Source organism: Trichoplusia ni, chromosome 1, assembly GCF_003590095.1.
Source record: "Trichoplusia ni isolate ovarian cell line Hi5 chromosome 1, tn1, whole genome shotgun sequence".
In the NCBI taxonomy this organism is placed as follows: Eukaryota; Metazoa; Arthropoda; class Insecta; order Lepidoptera; family Noctuidae; genus Trichoplusia; species Trichoplusia ni.
In genome coordinates this window covers 8,961,617-8,982,288 of record NC_039478.1, presented here as the reverse complement: position 1 = coordinate 8,982,288, position 20,672 = coordinate 8,961,617, and the positions used below count along the sequence as shown (strand labels likewise).

The 20,672-nt window shown below is 34.5% G+C and overlaps 1 protein-coding gene across 1 annotated transcript; it reads right to left on the bottom strand.

Annotated features, from left to right (window-relative positions):
- Positions 1-1,285: 1,285 nt before the first annotated feature.
- On the bottom strand, positions 1,286-20,269 carry LOC113493519 (sodium/calcium exchanger regulatory protein 1). The gene is made up of 4 exons (XM_026871531.1): positions 20,097-20,269; positions 2,599-2,765; positions 2,089-2,199; positions 1,286-1,545 (listed from the first exon to the last, which is right to left on the bottom strand). Exons 1-4 carry the CDS (start codon positions 20,164-20,166, stop codon positions 1,495-1,497), a joined length of 399 nt encoding a protein of 132 aa, XP_026727332.1. The 5' UTR covers positions 20,167-20,269; the 3' UTR covers positions 1,286-1,494.
- Positions 20,270-20,672: the final 403 nt, after the last annotated feature.

The following is a 20,672-nucleotide window of genomic DNA, read 5'->3' as shown; positions in this document are numbered from 1 at the left end:
AATTTTCTGTGTCAGTTTTTGTGCTAAAATGCTCATGGTTAGGTACGTGCTTTACCTATTGATCCTCTGCTACTTTGAAAATTAACTACATTCCTAGTCTTTTCCTAGTTGAAAACTTGTTTCATGTCTATTTTGCAGCAATTACCCACAAACAAACATTAAAAATGTATTCTATAATAATTTTAGTTTCTTAAAAAATATTTATTATTAACTTATCTATAGATACTAATATATAAAGCTGAAGAGTTTGTTTGATCGCGCTAATTTCAGGAGCTACTGGTTCAAATTGACATTTTTTTTGTATTGAATAGACCATTCATCGAGGAAGGATTTAGGCTATATACCTACCATCACGCTGCGACTAATAGGAGCGAAGATACAATGGAAAATGTGGAAAAAGCAGGGCAGGTATAAATCATAACTTATATCTCCTAACCACGCGAACGAAGTCGCGGGCAACAGCTAGTTAACAATAAATAACATGAATTCACGTGAGAAACCGTTACTAAATAGTTAATTTAGTTTCTTATTTAGCATATGCACAGGTACAAAATCATTGAAGTTATGATTAATGATTGCCTTAATTGATGATTAAAAATGCAACATTGCTTTAAAACTTTTATTACAAGCGTAATTTAGATACATCACTACAGTTTTAAGTATGTCTTTGCGACAGATGTTACGTATCTCACTCATTAGAATTGTGTTAAACATTGACATATTCAACATCTGCTAGGATTATTATTAGATAGATTAATTAATGGAAATATTTCTCATGGCAATGAATAATATTATCCGTTCTTATCGAAGTTTACGGTAGTATTCTAGTCTTTTTATGTCCTTTGTAGAAAATGAATCTAGCGTGGTTATCTATTAATGCTGTAAGCTCTAACCTTTATACCAACAAAGGCTCGTATGACAATATCTATACTGAGCTTCAGAATGTGATCCAATTAAGAATGTATGTAACAAATTGTGTGTAAACAACTTGTTCCTGATTAATTGAATGGTGTGAGTGTTAACGAAGGATAGTGAAGTGGTAGCAAGTGGTCACCACCGCTAAATCCACGGAGCGCGTCGTGTCACATGTTCCATTGCCCCGTAGGACAAGCTTTCTGGGATCCACGAATGCTCGTGTACGTGGCTCGAATGTTTGTGAAACCCCGACGACACGAGGGTTAAATAAGTACCTTAGTGCAGGAGTACTTTAGTTTGTATGTGTTATTATCAGTTACCTATGTGGGCAAATCCTTGGTATCGTAACGCAACCAATAAAACACCAACATACAAAAAAACCGTTTATTTAAATATGCACTGAAAAACTTATACAACAGAAAAACATCAAGAGAATACGTTCACACGTAACTTTGGCAAAATACACTGAAAGTACAAAAATAATATTATTTGATGTTTTCGGGAGAGAAATTCGAGCGGAGACACTAGTCGCCTAACGTAATGTATAGTTGTGCAGGACAGGCGGCGCCGCGGGACAAGTTACTGCACCTTGTACACGCGGGTGCATGTCACGTCCTTGGCGGTCATCACCTGCGGGTGTGGGACACAGGTTTACTATACAGTGATATGTAGATAAGTGAACAATATGGTTATTATAAAGTATGAAGTGCTTTTAAAAAATATGGATTGATGTAAAATTTTGATGATCCTGTTGGTGTAGTATATAGAGTATTATAGAGGCTCGGACTGCTAAGCCGTAAGTTTTTATCAGAATTAAAGTATTTAATAACTATTTAAGTATGAAAAAACTGGCCGAGTCAAATTCTAATATACTTGCTATAGCGTCGTCATTCAATTTATTGATACAGATACGAGATAGATACTACTTGATTGATTACTGAGATCTCACATTTTTACAGCAATTGTTGCTGTTGTTAAAAAATGCGAATAAAAAACAAAAACGGTTTGTGCCGAAAAAAAAAACAAAATTTCACAATGTTATTACGTTCCTATGAATGCAAATTTCGATTTTGCATCGGAAACTCATATCTCCATTTTCCTTGAATTTTTTGTATTCAACTTGGCTCGCCTTTCTTACACCTATGTTTATGATGGGATCACAGTTATACTTACAGCCTTCATCTCCTCGGGCCCGAACTCCCTGATGTATGAGATCTCCAGGCCGTCCGGGGACTTCTGCACCTGCTTCAGGGTGTTGCCCTCGATCGTGCACACTGACTTCACCTGGAACACACATTTAACTATTATAAGTGCTGCCGTAATGAACTAAAAAAAAAATGGCGATACTCAGAGCTACATACAAATAGGTTAAAAAATATCTTGCTTTGGTGACAAATATGGGTGGGCACATTTCGTGACTATTCCATCCTCAAATCTTTATTTTAAGTACTTAAGGCGGACTTATCGGCATTATCTAAAAGTCAAACTTGTAATTGAAATTTGCGAAATTTTCAACTGTCCAGCTAATCACGGTGCGTAAGAAGAACCTGGTGACGGACGGGAAGACAGCGGACCTTCAATCGTAGGGTTTCTTATGCACACGCCATGTTAAACATAATTTCGTTTTCATTTGTAGCTAATCAAAAAAAATCTCTAACGCTAAAAACATAAGTTACTATTTACCTTGGCACCATCAGCCCTCTCCTCATCAAACTCCTCACCGGGCTTGAACTTGACCTCGGTGGTCTTGAAGGTGGATGACGTCACGAGGGTGTAGGTGTCTCCGTCCTGACGGAGTTCCACCGTCGGGGTGACGGCGCTGGCGGCCTTGCGGGTGATGAGGCCAACACCTGGAAACAAGCGGAGAAAATTACATTAGGGCATGTATGTATGCATAAATATGTAGAATGTGACAGACAGGAAGATGACTTCAGGCTTAGGAAATGTACGAATGGTAGCAGTAATATAAGTAGATTTCTAAGCTTAGGAAGATGCTCGAATTGTTGTGTTTAATTTCCGCAAAAAAAGTAAATCCATAAAAGTCTGGGTGTCCCTTGTGCATCTGATTTGTGAAAGTCCGAGTAATGCATGGATACAATTCTCACATTGGATCCGAATGATTGAGATGGGAAGGAGTGTTATGTTTGACACTATGGAAAGCAAAATGTGCTTTAGATAACTAAAAGGAAGTTTGCATGAGCTGACCTCAAAATACGTTATCATGTATTCTAACACACATACCCAAAACCTTCATAAACTCATCAAAGTTTTCAGTAGAAACAAGTTTATACTTCTTTCCTAACCACACATACATTTTTAATCTTCGAATTATAATACTTTTGGCTTAAACGACTATTTACGAGGAAATTATCCTTTGACTTTACCACGAAGGGCCATTGACAACTTAAAATACAGAAAAGTTATAATCTTGACAATCTTCCTTTTTTAATATCTAAAAGGAGGTTTTGATCTAAGCCATGAGCGTGTTCTATTTATTCATTTAATTAGTTATTTTGGAGTAGGTAGAAGAGAGGCACTATTACTATGAAATTAACATGATTTCCAACAATCATAGCAAAAAACATGGTATTGATATTTGTTTTCCGTAATTATGAATCTCATTTTGCTTGGGCCCTTTTCCCGTTACCGGTTGGAGACTTTTTTTATTATATCTTTAAATAAATTTGTTTTTTTTTTTTTATTGTAATTTTTGAATATATATATTTTAACGGAGTGAATGATAACAACTCTTTTATGCAATAGCGGAGCGTTCCACTCAAGGTGAATGACTGATAATGCACTGTACATACACTAATGATAATACCCTCAGACTCTTTATGCACGACAAAAACAGTATTAAACGGTAAAACTTAAATAAATATGTTATTCAGTCCAGATGTAAAATAAAAACCGGTCAAGTACGAGTTGGATTCTTGAAATTAAGGGCTCAGTACAAAGAGGCGATAAACAAGACGTTGTATACAGCTTGCTGACTGACGCAGACAGACGAATAGACAATGGACCCTCGATAATACGGTTGAGTTTTTACCGTTTAGGTATGAAAACCAATAACTATACTAAGCTAAGTAAAGTTTTGAAATATCTATTTGTCTCTACATTCAGCTTGATAATGAAAGAGACAGCATCACACATAAGAGCAATTTCTTACTATGCCTCATTCAGGGATACGGTTGCTAGAATCGTAATTAAAAAACTAAATAATGCAGATAATATAGTATTAGATAGCCTTTACCTTCACATCAGTATTCAATAGAACAGTGACGATCGGAAATGCGTTTCCATATAAGGTAAGTGATAAACTTAAAATAAAACCAAAATCACTCTTATTACCAGTAGTTAAGAGCTCTAATCGTATGTACAATGTTTTCTAATGAAAATTGATATTGAGTATCTAACAGGTTGAGTAGATTACAGCTTTAATTGACAGAAGCTTTTTGTGTTCATATCTTTGCACTTAGTTTGTCGTGATTGTCCTTAATTAAGAGTAAAAGACGATAGAAATGTAGTTATTTATGAACATGTTGTAAGTGTATTGTGGAAGCCATTAGTTGAGAATGAAAGATTAGAGGGGAGCGTTTAAGGTGGTATGAATTAATAGGACATGATATTGGGAGGTGTGAGTTACAAAAACAAATTGAGTCAACTTGTTGAAGTATTCGTACGACAATGAATGGGTTTACGAAGAAATACCGAAAAAGTGGCGAAAGTATTCGTTGAAAGAGAGGAATGTAGTATGGTTATCAGATGTTGTGTGGTAGGTAGTGATGGATGACGTTACCCCATTTGACAACCAGGACAAGAAGTTTGAAAACCCAGGATTATTTTTAGGGCCGAACAAGGACATCTCAAAAGAGATTTTTACAACAAACGAGTTTGTTCATCAGCTGACCGCGGCGTATTTCGTGTGCCTTTGCTACTTATTCTGTGAACCCGGTGTACAAATGGCGTATGAGGCACACGGATCTCCGGATGGCATCTAAACTAGGGTAAATCCTGGGAAACCCGAAAGACAACCTTTGTGGTAGGGAACAATACAAAGAAAACACATGTAATGCCGACCTAAAATAGATAGAAAAGGTATTGCGAACTTGATCCCAACATTCCCAAACCTTGTATAGGGACAGTCGTTTCGCAACAAAACTCTTTTGGGTATCAAAGATTTCCATTGCATTATGTTTCATGGAACCTTAGGTATAATTTCAGTATTGATTGACAAGGTCATTCCATCTTATCTAGTGCAACATAGATACTATAATCAGTAGATTGAAACAAACAGGTGGGATTTACGACTTAAAGTAATCTGGCAAGCCCCTAGATACCTAAGTAATCATTTTATTATCTTACCCAGGAACCTAATATGTATCGTTAGCTTGTAGTTAATGATTTAATCCATTTATCGTGTCATATCGTGTCATAATATTATGATATCTTTGAACAGAAATCCGCTTTGACTGATTAATAGAGGTTTTTCTATTACTTATTAATGGTTCATTGTTACTACATATCGACCTATTGTTCTTAATCTATGAATGGAATTATGGTTATAAATACGATACACCGTGAACTTCACATTTGTTGATTGCGAGCATATAAAATTAATTTAGCGAATTAATTAATGACTAGTGCAAATTAGAATGTTTCACAGAAGTATTAGAATTTTTGAAACGGTGTTCTAGCCCAAAATTGGATAACGATACAAATTGATTACAACAAACTCAGGCCCACTTCTTTGAGTATTTTCAGGTAAATACTCACAAATAACATGACTTTGTATTGCTTAGAAATTTTCAAAATCGTTTCAATAGTTCCTGAGAATGCCATCTAGCTACTAGGACACAAAACTTTATCTCTTCGTAATACAAAAAAAGAGTAAATTTTGACTTCAAGAGCACAAATTACTCAATTTTTATTACTAAGTATCCATCATAATCACATTAGATCCATAACCTAACTTCATCTAGCTTTAATTGGCTAGTACTATTTTTGATGTCGTTTCGTTTCGCATTGGGCTTTCTACATTTAGCCAGGCACTGCGTACGTGACTAATTCACTGTGTGATTATGTTTGCAAATCGACGCAATACGGTCTGATTATGCGCATTCATTGTACTTTGTATAGTTAACGGTAAATCGGTTACGCGAGTGTAAGTTTAGAATTTCAGGAGGTTTTCGGAAAATGAATACAAGCTTGGACAAAAAATTACTCTCACTAAGCTGTAGGCTAACTCCCGAGAACATTGATTTTCGTCTTAATAGAATTAAGATTGGGTTAGAACTGTGTGGTGCAACACTAGCGCCAAATCGTGTAGTTGAAAGAATTGGAACTACGCTCGATCGAGGACAATGATCACATTTGATGGAATCGAAAACCAACTGAAATTTGAATCGAAATCCAAAATGAACCAAACCAATTTCTGGAAAGTCGTTTAATTTTTTATTTCTTCTTCGTATGGATATTGTTAGATGACAAGAATGAAATCTCTCGTTACCGTAGCTTGTTATTTTTATTATAAAAGAATACTATGGCATAGGAGGATAAATATGAGATCTGTGAAAAATGGAGTGGAGTTTGAAGCAAATTTATCAAGAGAAGATGGGTAGAGTTTGCGAACATATAAAAAAACAGTTAATGAGAATAAAATGACTATCATATTGGCATCAGTATCATAAAGTTACCGGCTATCCACGAGAGATTATTGATTAGTTTTATCAAAATTGCATGTTTGTCCCTGTAATTGCGTTTTAGTGCACAAATACTGAATTTTTTGAGATAGGTATCTGCATTCAATGTGAATGATAAAACATTTTCAGGTGATTCATATGATCATGATACAGATTCAGAAGGATAATCCAAAGTCACCTATGATTAATATGCTTGCAATATTCTTATCTTATCAGATCAGAGAGCATTTTCAGATGATGCATAGAATTCAGGGGCTTTTATACTGAAAGACTGAGTTCGCGGCGCGTATCTTATGAAAAAAGTCAATAGAATGGAAATTTATTATGTCCGTATGGATTGAGGAGCCACTTTCGATTTAAAAAGGAAGCTCGCCCCCTTATTTAGTAGGAAAGTAAATAATTTTGTAGACCGAATTCTGAAATTTGTAGTATAATATGTCTAAAGTTATGTAACTGTGAATGTGGCTCCTCAATCCAAACATCTGAATTGAGGAGCCACCTGAAACACGGAAAGTATTCCATGTATATTTTTGAAAATTTTGTATCATTTAGTAGCAATTGTGTATAGTGTCTACTAAAAATTTGAGCCCAGTACTGTTTATATTCAAGAATATACAATACTTTTAATGTGGCTCCTCGATCTATACACAAGAGCATGAATTGCCATGAAAGTTATTGGTCAATTTATATTCCACTCTAAAGACATTTAGTAGTAAGTGTGTTCGAATTTGTAGTATATGGACAAAGTAGTAGACTGAGCGAATTTAATAAATAAATGCATTTCATTTGGCTCTTCAATCGTGACGTCTGCATAATAAATAATTGACTGTACCTACCTGAGATCAAAACGGAATAAAATACCAGAGACACTAACATTTAGTATAAACGGTCTACTAAATACATATGCACAGATCAACATTGTATATGTTCGGTATCTGAAAAACAAATCACTTCTAAATATTCCTTACGAATTCGCTATTTAGGGTGACCATGTTATATGAATTAAACTAGGATGATTCATTTTTGAAATTTAATTTTTCGACAATATTCGGTATGTTTTTGGAATCCAAAGTTTAGAAGATGCAATTTGTATTGTAGAAGAAAATAACGTTTGCACATCTTGTAACCACCAAACAGTGTGTAAATATACTGTATCAAAAACAGTGTCATTTGAACTAAATGTTTCTACGAGGTTTAGAGTAAACGAGGTACCAGAAACTATAATGATTTCAAGTAGCTTATATACTTTAATAGGCGTTATAGAATTTATCCCTGCGATTAGCGAAGCTGGAATGGGTCACTATAAATGTCACTACCCAGCGAATGATGAGATGTTTTGTTATGATGACTATGATTCTCACTGTAAAATTCATAAAAGCACCGACCAACCAATATTAATTCATTCTTTAACTTATGTCGAAATTGACTAGATACTAAATATCCTAAACCTATGAAGAATCTTTGTATCGAATATTGTCGAAAAATTAAATTTCAAAAATGAATCATCCTAGTTTAATTCATATAACATGGTCACCCTAAATAGCGAATTCGTAAGGAATATTTAGAAGTGATTTGTTTTTCAGATACCGAACATATACAATGTTGATCTGTGCATATGTATTTAGTAGACCGTTTATACTAAATGTTAGTGTCTCTGGTATTTTATTCCGTTTTGATCTCAGGTAGGTACAGTCAATTATTTATTATGCAGACGTCACGATTGAGGAGCCAAATGAAATGCATTTATTTATTAAATTCGCTCAGTCTACTACTTTGTCCATATACTACAAATTCGAACACACTGACTACTAAATGTCTTTAGAGTGGAATATAAATTGACCAATAACTTTCATGGCAATTCATGCTCTTGTGTATAGATCGAGGAGCCACATTAAAAGTATTGTATATTCTTGAATATAAACAGTACTGGGCTCAAATTTTTAGTAGACACTATACACAATTGCTACTAAATGATACAAAATTTTCAAAAATATACATGGAATACTTTCCGTGTTTCAGGTGGCTCCTCAATTCAGATGTTTGGATTGAGGAGCCACATTCACAGTTACATAACTTTAGACATATTATACTACAAATTTCAGAATTCGGTCTACAAAATTATTGATTTCCCTACTAAATAAGGGGGCGAGCTTCCTTTTTAAATCGAAAGTGGCTCCTCAATCCATACGGACATAATTTATTTATTACCGAATTCGGAGACTTTAATCAGGGTTAAGCTTTAGGTTTCATGTTGTCTCTATCACTCTAACGTGTAAGTATATCTACGATGGATAGTGTTTAAGATCGACTAATGTATTATGTCCTATAAGTATACACCCTCATTTTGAACTTTAAAAGGATAAATAAAAAAATAAAACTCGTCTAGTCTTTGTGGGACAACTATCTACAACATTTTCTAACCTAACAGTCTTAACATACCACCATCTAAAGTCCAAGTTGCGAAGTAATTGACTTAGGTCTTACAACATTCATATTTAAAACAATTAACCGGTAATAATCGAACGATTACAACTAAACGACGCTTTGTTAGCCGTGTTTATAAATACCATGAACTAGGTAGCCATTGTACAGAAATATAGCTTAGATATAGCTAACACATAGGCAGGTTACGTATAAGGCAAGTCCCAACAGACTAACGCGTTTGGAAAGGAATTTGCACGCGAAGGAATCCAGTCCTGCAAGTCTTTACAGTTACCGACACCCTAGTTTGGACTAGATTAGCCACCCACGAAGATGTGACTAACTTCCCGACAATTCTGGCTCCAATTGCAGACAACATTCCAAAGATTCATGTTACGATTTCAATGTACCTAAATTCATCTGAATATCATAGTACAGATATTGAGTTTAGACATTTGCATAGATTCAAATCAAATTGTTTGTATTACACGTGAAAATGATGTTAGAAATCATTCACCGGCATTGTGAAAATCAGTTAAAATAACGTGTTTAATAGTTCTCTGGACCGCAACATCTCATGCCGCCAATTATTATCAACACGCACAGATGAATCGATAAACAATTCTGTGCCGTGATTGGCTGAATAGTGGGCGCGGCGCGTCGCCATTGGTCGGCGTCGGGTGGTGTGACGTCAAGGCCGACGACCTTTAAATTGGCGCAATTTTTCAATTTAGAACACATAGACAGAGAAAAGTTTTTGTCAATCAAATATCCATTTGTTTGAGTTATAGAGTAATACTTATCGATCATAGATATCAAGTACTTATAGACGGCTGAATGGTGGTTTCCTTTGCTATAGATAAGTTATAAAATAGATTTAACTATTTGACATTTTATTGGTCTTTAATAAATAATCGTATTAGTGATTGCGGACATTTAACAAAAACACAAGTTGTAAAATGGGTAGGCGGTATCTTTTATCGTATCATGTCCCTTTAAGCAATCTAATCTTGTTAAATTTTAAGTAAACATGTCCTAATACAGTGCCTACATGAGGCGGGCCCTTTAAACGTATCTTTTAAAGATATGAAAAATGAATCATTTATAACGGTTTGTCATAGTAGGTAGACAGGTTTCGATTTGTGAATAAAATGATGAGTGATGTTATTCACAGCAAATAAAAAGAGCAAGTATTCGAATTAAAAATCTCGAATGCATAAACGAATACTTAATTTCTCTAAGGAACTAAATAAATAGCCTGCAAAAATTACGCCTAACATTTGAATATCGAATTGATTATGCAAAACAGTGACAATTATGTAAAATACGTTACCCACGTATTTGTATATTTATATTGCCAATAAATATTGCCTCTACCAGTCCAACAACGCTTCATCTCATAATCTCGCATGTTACGCGACGCACTTTTATCTGACAGACATGACTAATTGCTGATTATGCAAGGTAAGACAAGATGTAATGTATTTGTGTACCTGCAGATTAATAACCTTGAAGATATCTGCATTTTCTCTATGGATACAAGATAATTTCTGATAAACGTTAGTGGTTTGATTTGAACAATTGAATGACTAAAAGGCGAAAAGTTTATGCGTTTTGAAGGGAAACCAGAGTTAATTGAATGACCTTAAATTACCATTACATTTTGACATATAAACTCTTTGGCGCGCTAAAACTTTGACAGTCTGCTACTTTTTCATATTCTGAAGCAAAGGCAAGTGACCCTTCGTAAAAAAAAACGAAACTGCATCCACTCCACAACCATTCACTTTTGAACTAGAGCTCGTCGAAAATAGATCTTCCGTTCAATCGTTCATCATACGTTTAAAAATAATACCGGCGCTAAGAATGAATGCCAGTGTGATAAATAAAGAGGTTCAATGTCCAACACGGTATCAGAGCTGCAAGTCGGAGAAGCAAGATAAAAACTGTTGCAATATGTATTATATATTTTATCACGTGTTTACAATACTTTACAATAATTCAGAGATTTATTGCAATGTCGAATAAGTAAATAATTTTCAATCTTTTGACATATCAATATTTTCCATCATGGCCGCTCTGGAGCACAGATACTAAGACAAACAGCCAAAAGTTAGTCGATTAGAAAAAACTTTTCGTACAGTTGGCAACGTCTGATACTATCGATTAACGCTTAAAATGATAATAATGATGTTATTGATATAATACCTGCAATAAATGAATTAAGCTTGATAAATACGTTTTATCGGTACGTCGAATCTAAATTTAACAATCCCAAACGAAGGTATATCTAGTTAAGATATAAATGCATTTATAAGAATCTTGTATTTTTTTTTACCACCGTCATAATTTAAGCACTGACCTTGAGTAGTCGTATTTAGGCCCATGTTATCATTAATTTCATTTTGTTATTGGTAATCATTCTCAATATTTAAATATTATGTCGTTTCTCATTTACCTTTGAAACCTGCCATAGTTTCCTAGCTATACTACCGTAACCTACAAGTTTGTTTTACCAATACGGCAATACATTCCAGATTTATACACCATGTAAACTGATCTCTGTATCGAGATTGCGTTGCGTACGATAAGAATGTTTCTATTGTTTAGTTTTTAGTGTAAAATCAAGAATACATGCTTCATAATGCGTTGAATACGTCGCGATAGGTATTGCGAATCGATTTGTTACTGACTACTCTTCAAGCTACTGGGAGCCTATCACTACATTACAAAGTAAGACGTGGAACAGAGATTTACCCAGCAGGGGATGCTTTAGCTCTGAGGAGCCCATTAGGACTGATGCCTGCTGGGCCAGCGGGATTTTCTGAAAGGGTTAACGCGCTACAAGATGGGCAAACGAAGAAATATTGGTGGATTTTAGTCAGTAAAAGTCTGATATTCCCTTCTGCTCAATCCATGCGAAAGGAGTCATTCGATGATTTCCCATTCGACAGTAAAATAACGTTATTCGATGTTGCTAACGTAGTAAGTTTTTATCTGTACTCTGGCTGCAGGCTTGAGAAGTCTCGCCATAGAAAAGTCAGGCTAACTGAAGAGACCACGGCGACAGTGGGACAGAGATGCCACTCTAAGCTGTGCATTGTCTCTCTTCCACAACTGCACAATTTTTCTTTAAAGATACCTGGCGATAATTCATACCTGGTAATAGTGGAAGGTCCAAATATATCTTTACTTGATTTTTACGAAATTTGTAAATAAACTCATTTATTAGCTCTTTTAATCATTATTTTTTATTCAAGAGATAGTTTACAGACATTTGCATAGAATGCTCTAATGAAATAAATGTTGTTATTGCAAAAAAGCTTTTTAATTTATTAACTGTCCAAATGGGATAGTTTTTTATACCCTTTAGAAACTACATTTTTACAAATCAAACTAAACAGCTTTCTTTTGAATACACATATTCAATTTACACAAATGCAAAATTGGCGTTACGGTGACAAAATATCACAAAGTGAATGCGAGAGGTTTCATTTTCTTTGCAATAGAACATGTGATTTCACGCGGCAAATTGATATTTTCAGAAGTAGAATTTTAAATATTATCCCGCATCTCTGTTAGAAGCTATCGACTAGGCTTTGCGAAGATTATAATATAATTATTCAACAATGAGGATGATAACTATTTTTTTTCAGTGTCTGTCTTGTAGTGTAACGCATATTTCGCATGTTTTCTTTTGTGCCGCAAAAATAAATTGACCAAATTACAGTGACAATAAAACTAACGCGAGATGTCTAAATTTCGGGAAAACTTTAAAGCAGTTTATCTTGGTATTGTTTTATTCAGAAAAAATACGTGTTCAATATTTTTTTAATTATCTAACTGAGGGACGATGGAATATAAACAAGATTATTACTTTTTTGAGACATCATCCCCATTGCTATAAATGCGTATTTACCACGCGTAGTCACCGCTCTACACAATGTTATAATTATAAGAGTACTAGCTGTTGCCCGCGACTTCGTTCCCGTGGGTAGAAGAAGATGTAAGTTATGATTTATACCCGTCCTGTTTTTTTTCACATTTTCCATTGTATCTTCGCTCCTATTAGTCGCAGCGTGATGGTTTATACCCTAAAGCCTTCCTCGATTAATTGTCTACTCAACACAAAAAGATTTTTTCAATTTGGACCAGTAGTTCCTGAGATTAGCGCGTTCAAACAAACAAACAAACAAACAAACAAACTCTTCAGGTTTATATATTAGTATAGATGTATAATAGAAATACTCTTTGACCGTGTAGAGGTAGCCCTCTAGTATCCGAATCCGCAGCAAAATTGTATTCTTTCACGGCTCAGGTCACTCATAATTTTTTGTCTTGCCGCCTATCGTGACTTTGTCAATTAAGAACATCTTTCAAACCGAAATTGTCACGAACAGGATTATGATTCAACACCGGAAAATAGGCTAATACGATCCTAAATTGAAGTTGGTGTACCAAAAGTAGGTCAAAATTACAACACCATTAAAAAAATGACTAAATCTCCATCATAAATATTCAACTAATTAAACCAGACAATTTAAAATTTAATAAAAAATAAAGCACGCATGCTCGCGCGTGATTTGTTCAAAACATCTATTATACGTAACTTTCTAAACGATTTGTTTTTATATCCACTGAAAGAAAAAAACCAATGAAAATCACCTAAAACATTTTTTTTACTCTGACAACGTTCATTGACACTATCTACGTAGCTATATGTACATACATGGACTACACACGTAATATTTGTTTTTCAGAAACGCAATCCTTCAAGACATGATCTAGAACATTCCATTAGCGTATCTTGTTTAAAGTGCGAAAATTATCACATATTACACCATAATGCATCAGAATGTCAAGTTCAAGTGATAGAACGGCTATATAATGGGCGCGTAGGCATACGCCGACTGCATCCGTTTGTCTGACTAAGGCAGAGGAAACGGCCGTCCAGCCCATTGCCATCAATTGATCTTTGGATCGGTTAAGATAATCTGTGTCTATCCTGAATCACCCACTGAGAGGATATGGATTCTGAGCTTTATTTATTTGTCTTGTATCAATTTAGATTGACTGGGTGTGTGAGATGTTACACTGCAAGGCATGTGATATTTTGCACAAGGAGAAACGATGATCGCATCGTTCAAATGTGTTTAAATTACAGATCAGTGACTATTGTTGCTAACCATGTACGAAAGAGGAAAAAAGTTAAAGGCTTAACCACTAAAAAAATCATTTTAACCCAACTAATGTGTTTTATTCTCCTTCGTCCCTACTTATAACTTATGTGGAAAAATAGTATCTACTTCTATAGTCACCAAGATCTTATGGAGACAAATGAGCAAACACAACACAAGTACTTGCAAGGCCTAGTAAATATTTATTCCATGCTTGGCCAAACACAAAGGAACGCTTTTCCTAAGCAAACACTCAAACACAGTCAACTGACAATGAATAACGTCGTTAGTTTTGTACAAACAGACATACAGATGCTGAAATAATACTGTTGTCTTGACACGCGAGTTTCCATGACTTATTTACCAAATGTTTCCTGTGATGTGTCTTTAAATGTAGAGGATAAACTGATTCTAAAAATGTGCTGAATAAACGAGAAGAATTGATCTATAATGTCTGAAAACCGGTCTAGGGCGAGTCCCTACAATTGGGCTTAGGCAATTTGAAATGCGTATGTTCAGAATACGCTCTATGTAATATGCGAAACTTCTCAATTGAAATGTAAATTTTAACCCGCATAACATTGGGATTCGACAACAATTTCCTACAATCCCAGATAAAAATCTACAAAACACTCGTGAAACTACGCACAAAGAACTACATTCAGACAGCCTATACATATATATTCGTATTCACATCAATACATTCGAAGTACTAAAATCTAAATAACAAAAGAGCAACGCGAGATTGCGACACGTGACCTCTGACCTCTACAATAAACGCAGCTAAATAAAGCATGCATAAATAGAAAACGGAACTCCCGATCTGTATCGTATAGAATATGAAGAGTCCGCTGTCGTTATTGACGACAATTGGACTTGATTGTCGTCCATTTTACGACAATTGCCGTCTTGACTGCGACCAATAGAAGCTTAATCGGTAAACTATGGCGGGATATGCTCAGGCGATTCGTAATTAGTTGAAAGGATCCCGTTGTGGTAGGTCCTGCCTTGGGATAGACGTACATACCCCTATTCTATACATGGGTGCCCGCATTCGAATGAATTGGTCAATTAGAAATCAAAGCACGCAATGAGAAGTTTATTATACCTATTATGCTCACACGTGACCGGGGTTCAGATGTTGTTATATTATTTTCCCCTTATTAGATCCCTATGGTTTCCTATTTGATTACTTTAAGAAAAAATGATTATTATTATTAAAAGAAAATGTATTAAAAAGGAAGATATCAAACTCTGTTAACCTCAGAGAGAGGAGACAAATTACAAGAAAATTCTAATGTGCTTTTCTTAAAATGAATAAAGCATAGCTAGATTCTTTAAAGAACATACATTAAAAGGTCATTACAAGATCTGTAAACCTCAGAAAAAGGGACAAATTACAAACAAGTGTGTATTTGTTTATCTGCAAATTAGTAATTAAACATGGTCCTATACATTTTCGACGTTAGACTCCATTTCTCAGCAACGTACATTGACACTTCTATGTAATGTAACCTAATCTTGACCACAAGGATAGCTGTCCGTATTGTTTTCCACACAATATCAATTGCCGGTAAACCTACCGTTGCTAAGCCGAAAGCCAAATATGATCTAAAAATAACATTAATTGTGGTTAATCTTGTATTAGGTAGGAGGAGGCAAAATGCATAAAACCGGTTTAGAGTTATTGGGATAACGTGAATAACTGTGTTGAAGATAAATGCGAAACGCCTAGCTCGATTTGTAGAAGGGATATTGAAAAAAAAAATCTTATGAATTTAAATTTGGTATTTTAGTCATATTATTTCTCGTATTGAAATCGCAGAACGATGTAATATTTTTAATTTGAATTTAAAACTACTTAAAAAAGTAAATGAAATAGTCCATCAAAATAACAAAGTTGTTGATTTTATTGAAACTCAATTGAAATAAATTGTTGAAGAATAGACAGCATCTATAATATACGAGTAATTCTAATATCATTTTATTTTTAAATTTAAATAAACTTGTCGCAACCAAGTCAAGTAAGCCAAGTCTTGTATTTTTCCTTACATTAACATTGATAAGGTATATGTTTCCGGCAAAATAAATCCACAAATGATTTATATTCCATATATTTTATTCACTAGTAGGAAAACAACATCATCGAAAATGTTTCCAGATATCTTTTACGAAATAAATTGCAATAAACTATGATAAAAGTTATCGGCACTGATATCGAGGCGTTTGATCTTCGAGTTATTTACTGCCTCTTGTATCATGTACTAAATAAATATTAAGTCAGGTGTGGATAATTGTTACTAGCCAAAAGACATGTTTCTATAATGTAATATTAAATTAAATAGTTGTATTTCTTTTTTCTAATTCACTATGCCTTCCTGTATATTTGCATGTTAAATACAGAACGTTATAAAAAATAATGCATAGTTACATTTCATGCTGGTTTTAAGTAAAGAGTTTTGTTTGGGATCCAAAGTTTATATGATTCACGCATCAACAAGCAGTATTTGTCATAAAATCGACTTTGTCGTATTGTAAATAGGTGTTGGCAAGTCTCCGAGTCAACTCGCGAGTCAAAGTCCGCGCTAAGTCCAAGGTCTGAAGGAAACTAACTCTGTATTGTTCGTTTTTTGTACGTTTTTTCTCTAAGAAGTTATGCCTGCGTTTTTTGTTTGGGACTAAGATTTAAAAATATGACAGATCAAATATAATGATAGTTTTGCGGCTGGTGTCTCATTGTTATTTAAAGGTTATTATTGCAGTATCCATCTCCCACCTAACACATTATTTCTAAGACTGTCTGGATTTTAGCCAAAATCTAAAAGGGCTACTTGTATCTAGAAGATCTGAAATATTTATACACAAAATTGCCAGCATATAAAATGCAAACTAATTACTCTCATGGAGATTATAACAAAAACGTTTATAAAAACCTGTCTGTTTCTTACGGTTGATTGTTTAATGAAGGAAGTGAATAAATTAGCGATCACTACTATACAATGGAGCTGAAAGTTTTTTATTGATAGCTCAAAGATTCGTTTGGAAAAACCGTGCAGTTCGCCATAACACGCGCACCCTCCCTAAATACATACTAAGATTTTCATTTCAATTTTAAATTAAAGTTATCCCACTAATTAGCAATTTCTCCCAAATCTGTCTTTAGAAAGTTGTGTCCTGATCTAATTTATAGCAATCTCGTAATAGAGTTCGATGTCGTTCCACCATCGTTCGCGTTCATCATTTGCGAATTTTCCAGATTTTTTGTGAAAGAAAAAAATGTCTGCCGGACGTCTGGTGATTATGAAACAAAAACTAAACGTTGTCCCGACTGGCTTGAGAAGTGGACAAGTAAACATACTAAAAGCGTAACCTAATAGATATATCATGACTTTTTGCCGGATTCTATACCGAACGAATAAATTTAAAGAAATGTTGACTGAAAGTAAAAGAACCTTCTTGTTAAGGGAAGATATATTTTCGCGGTAAGGAGATATCAATAAGCCGTTATTATTAAAGGACACTAGAATAAAAAAACGAAGTTATCAGCCGGCCGGTAATGACTGTGACCCAATCGAAGTTAGCTGACCCCATCGAAACCCACTCATGAAGAAAGAATGTATCAATTTAACCCATTACCAATGAGGCATAATTGCAGACTTATCAGTTAAATCGCCAGACAAACAAGGGGACCTTTTGTGCCCCTATCAAGGCCTGATAATACCTAATATATGAACATAGCAGGTAGTTATCAGTACCCAGTAAAAGTGAATAAGTTCATTTTTCTTATCAGATATGGTAAAACTTTATGAGCTATTTAGATTATCTCGTGTTTCAAGAACTTATTATTAGTAATATGTTTTCGTGTAAATGATGAAGGATGGTTTGATGTGGATATTTTTTACTGGTATTCAATATTTTGAAAGGACATTGTTAAGGTTTCTAAGATAATCTTATTTGATGAGGACGTGCTGTGCCCAAAATTGCCTGGAAAATTAATGATTAGAAATATTTGAATACTTTTCGGTCAATTCAAAAGTGGAAAATTATTTGAAAGCTTTATATATTGTTGTTTTAGTTTCTTGTCGTGAATTTCCTTTACTGTGGATCGATTTCAGGCTAATAATGACAAAAGCTTATATGTACAATGGACTTCACCTAATTATCCGTTGAAATTGCTTGCTTGAATAATATATGTTACAGATTACCCAAAGGTTCTATTAAAACCACGCCTAATGACAAATCAATGCGTAACACGAAGGTTTTGCTACAAAAATCCTAGTACCAGGAAAACTTTGATAAAACTAGGTATGTAGGACACGTTAACAACAAAAATGGATTATCGGGATCTGCAATGCGGTTGTATTTTATTGCATGGATTACTGATTGAATAATACTATAGATAGCACAATATTATATGGAGGTATCGAGTGTATTTTTGGTGGATTAACTGACGCTATCAGTTTCGTATGGGAAATTTTTTAACTCTTCTTTATCAAACATTGTGAAATTTTATATACTGTCTGATTGAAATATATGTCGAAAATTTTCAAATCATTTTTTTCAAATTGGCTTAGAGGTATAAACTTAGCCTAACAAAATAATGGTTATTCATGAAAATACACTAATGAGAAGATTCTGCTATACCTTATCTTAAGAGCAAAAGATCTGGATTTTGGACTAGTCAGATCTGCAATGAATATTAAAACCATCGAAACGGAACTAAGAAAAATGGCAGATTTTTTAGACATTATCTAGTTAGAGGAGAAAACGAGAGAGCGAGGGCGTTAACAAATTACCCCGAGGATTCCAAGAACGGATTTTTCAATTTTCTCCGGAACGATAACTACTACCTTTATTTGTTAATACAAATAAACTACATGATCTAAAGTCTGAAGCATTATGGTAAGTGCCTGAAACATGATTGTTCGTCCAAGGTCTCAATACAATAGTTGTAACTAAATTGCATGTCCCAAGTACTGCGTCATATTATTATGCAGTTGGGTCATTATATGCTGTTTTTCATGTCAGACATGAAAGAAATGGGCAATAAAGTCTCGTAAATTAGATTTATTTAGCTATTATCTCATGTTAAGCATTAAGTGACATGAGAATAAATGTATGACGAGAAGTCAAAAACAAAAGATAGTGGGTACTTAAAGAAAAGTATAAATGACCTTAAGAATAGATAAGCGGTTGAAATATTCATTGTTTCAAGGTTCCTAAATAGGTATGTGGTATTAACATTAAAATTGTTTATAATCCTACACAATTTATGCGCACAAGAAAATAATTTATGTGGGTACTTAGTTTCTTATACGTAGTTGGTGATGGATGTTAAAAAATTTATTTATGAAATAATTCTTTAAGTAATTATTTTTTACAATAGCGAGGACTTACATCTGGCAAGATGATAATGGGGTTTAAAGAAATCTACCTCCAATCTCTATATTAAGTAGCAGAGTATGAAGAAGTAGAGAAAAAAAAGTTTTATTGGTTAATCGATAAATTAATCGAAATATATAAGATAATTAAGTATGTAAATTTCGAAAATAGTCTGACGAAGGAAAATAATGAGCCTATAACAAAACTACTTGTTGAGGGTAGGTACACCGCATAAAATGATGATCCACGTAAGCAAAAAAATTACCCGGTAAATTAAGTATATTCAATAGCAAAACGGAAGAATATAAACGCTCTATACATCAGAAATCTTCAAGCGGAGCCCGGCGAAAATAGAGAAAAACAAGTAACAAGTAAAATAAGTGCAAAAACGAGCCGGCGCGCCCGGCGTGGCTGGGCAACCGGCGAATCGCGAGCCGGCCGGCAACATCGATTTTTTCCTAGAACTAATACAATGATAATACTGTTCATATACACTTACCGATAGCCTTCATGAACTCGTCGAAGTTCTCCGAAGAGATCATCTTGTATTTCTTGCCAAGGAATTCCATTTTTTTTTAATTTATAATATACTTTTAAGAAAGCTAAAAAATATGTGAGTCTTTACTACCGGTCGGCACTGGAATGAATAAGCGCGGTAAACGGTACAACTGCTCGCCTCGGCGCATGCGTCAACGAACGAATGACTGTGTGAACGGAACGAATGGAGCTACTGAACAATATTGACCTTGACACCGGGCTTATATCTTTTATACTCTGTGGAGTGGCGAGATGTGGGCGGGGCGGGCTAATCGTTAATGGTGCATTTTGCGCGCGATGATTTTGTTTGCTCACCGAATTGGATTATGTCTTTATTACAGATTATTACACATCGACTCTGCGTCTAAGCATATATTAGCTTTGAATCATGTCGTCGGGATAATTTCGTCATAAAGTTCATTCTCACAGAACTAACATACGCCATTTTATTTAACCCCTTCAAACTCTAAACCTTCATTAATAATTCCGTTGCAAAATTGTAGTTGCGAATATTTGTCCCTTTCCCATGTATTCTAAA

Coding starts and splice junctions, on each gene's coding strand:
- LOC113493519 (XM_026871531.1), bottom strand. CDS start 20,166: ATGGAATTCCTTGGCAAGAAATACAAGATGATCTCTTCGGAGAACTTC. Junction 2,766..20,096: donor CGAGTTCATGAAGGCTATCG/GTAAGTGTATAT, acceptor GCTTGTTTCCAG/GTGTTGGCCTCATCACCCGC. Junction 2,200..2,598: donor AGAGGGCTGATGGTGCCAAG/GTAAATAGTAAC, acceptor TGTGTGTTCCAG/GTGAAGTCAGTGTGCACGAT.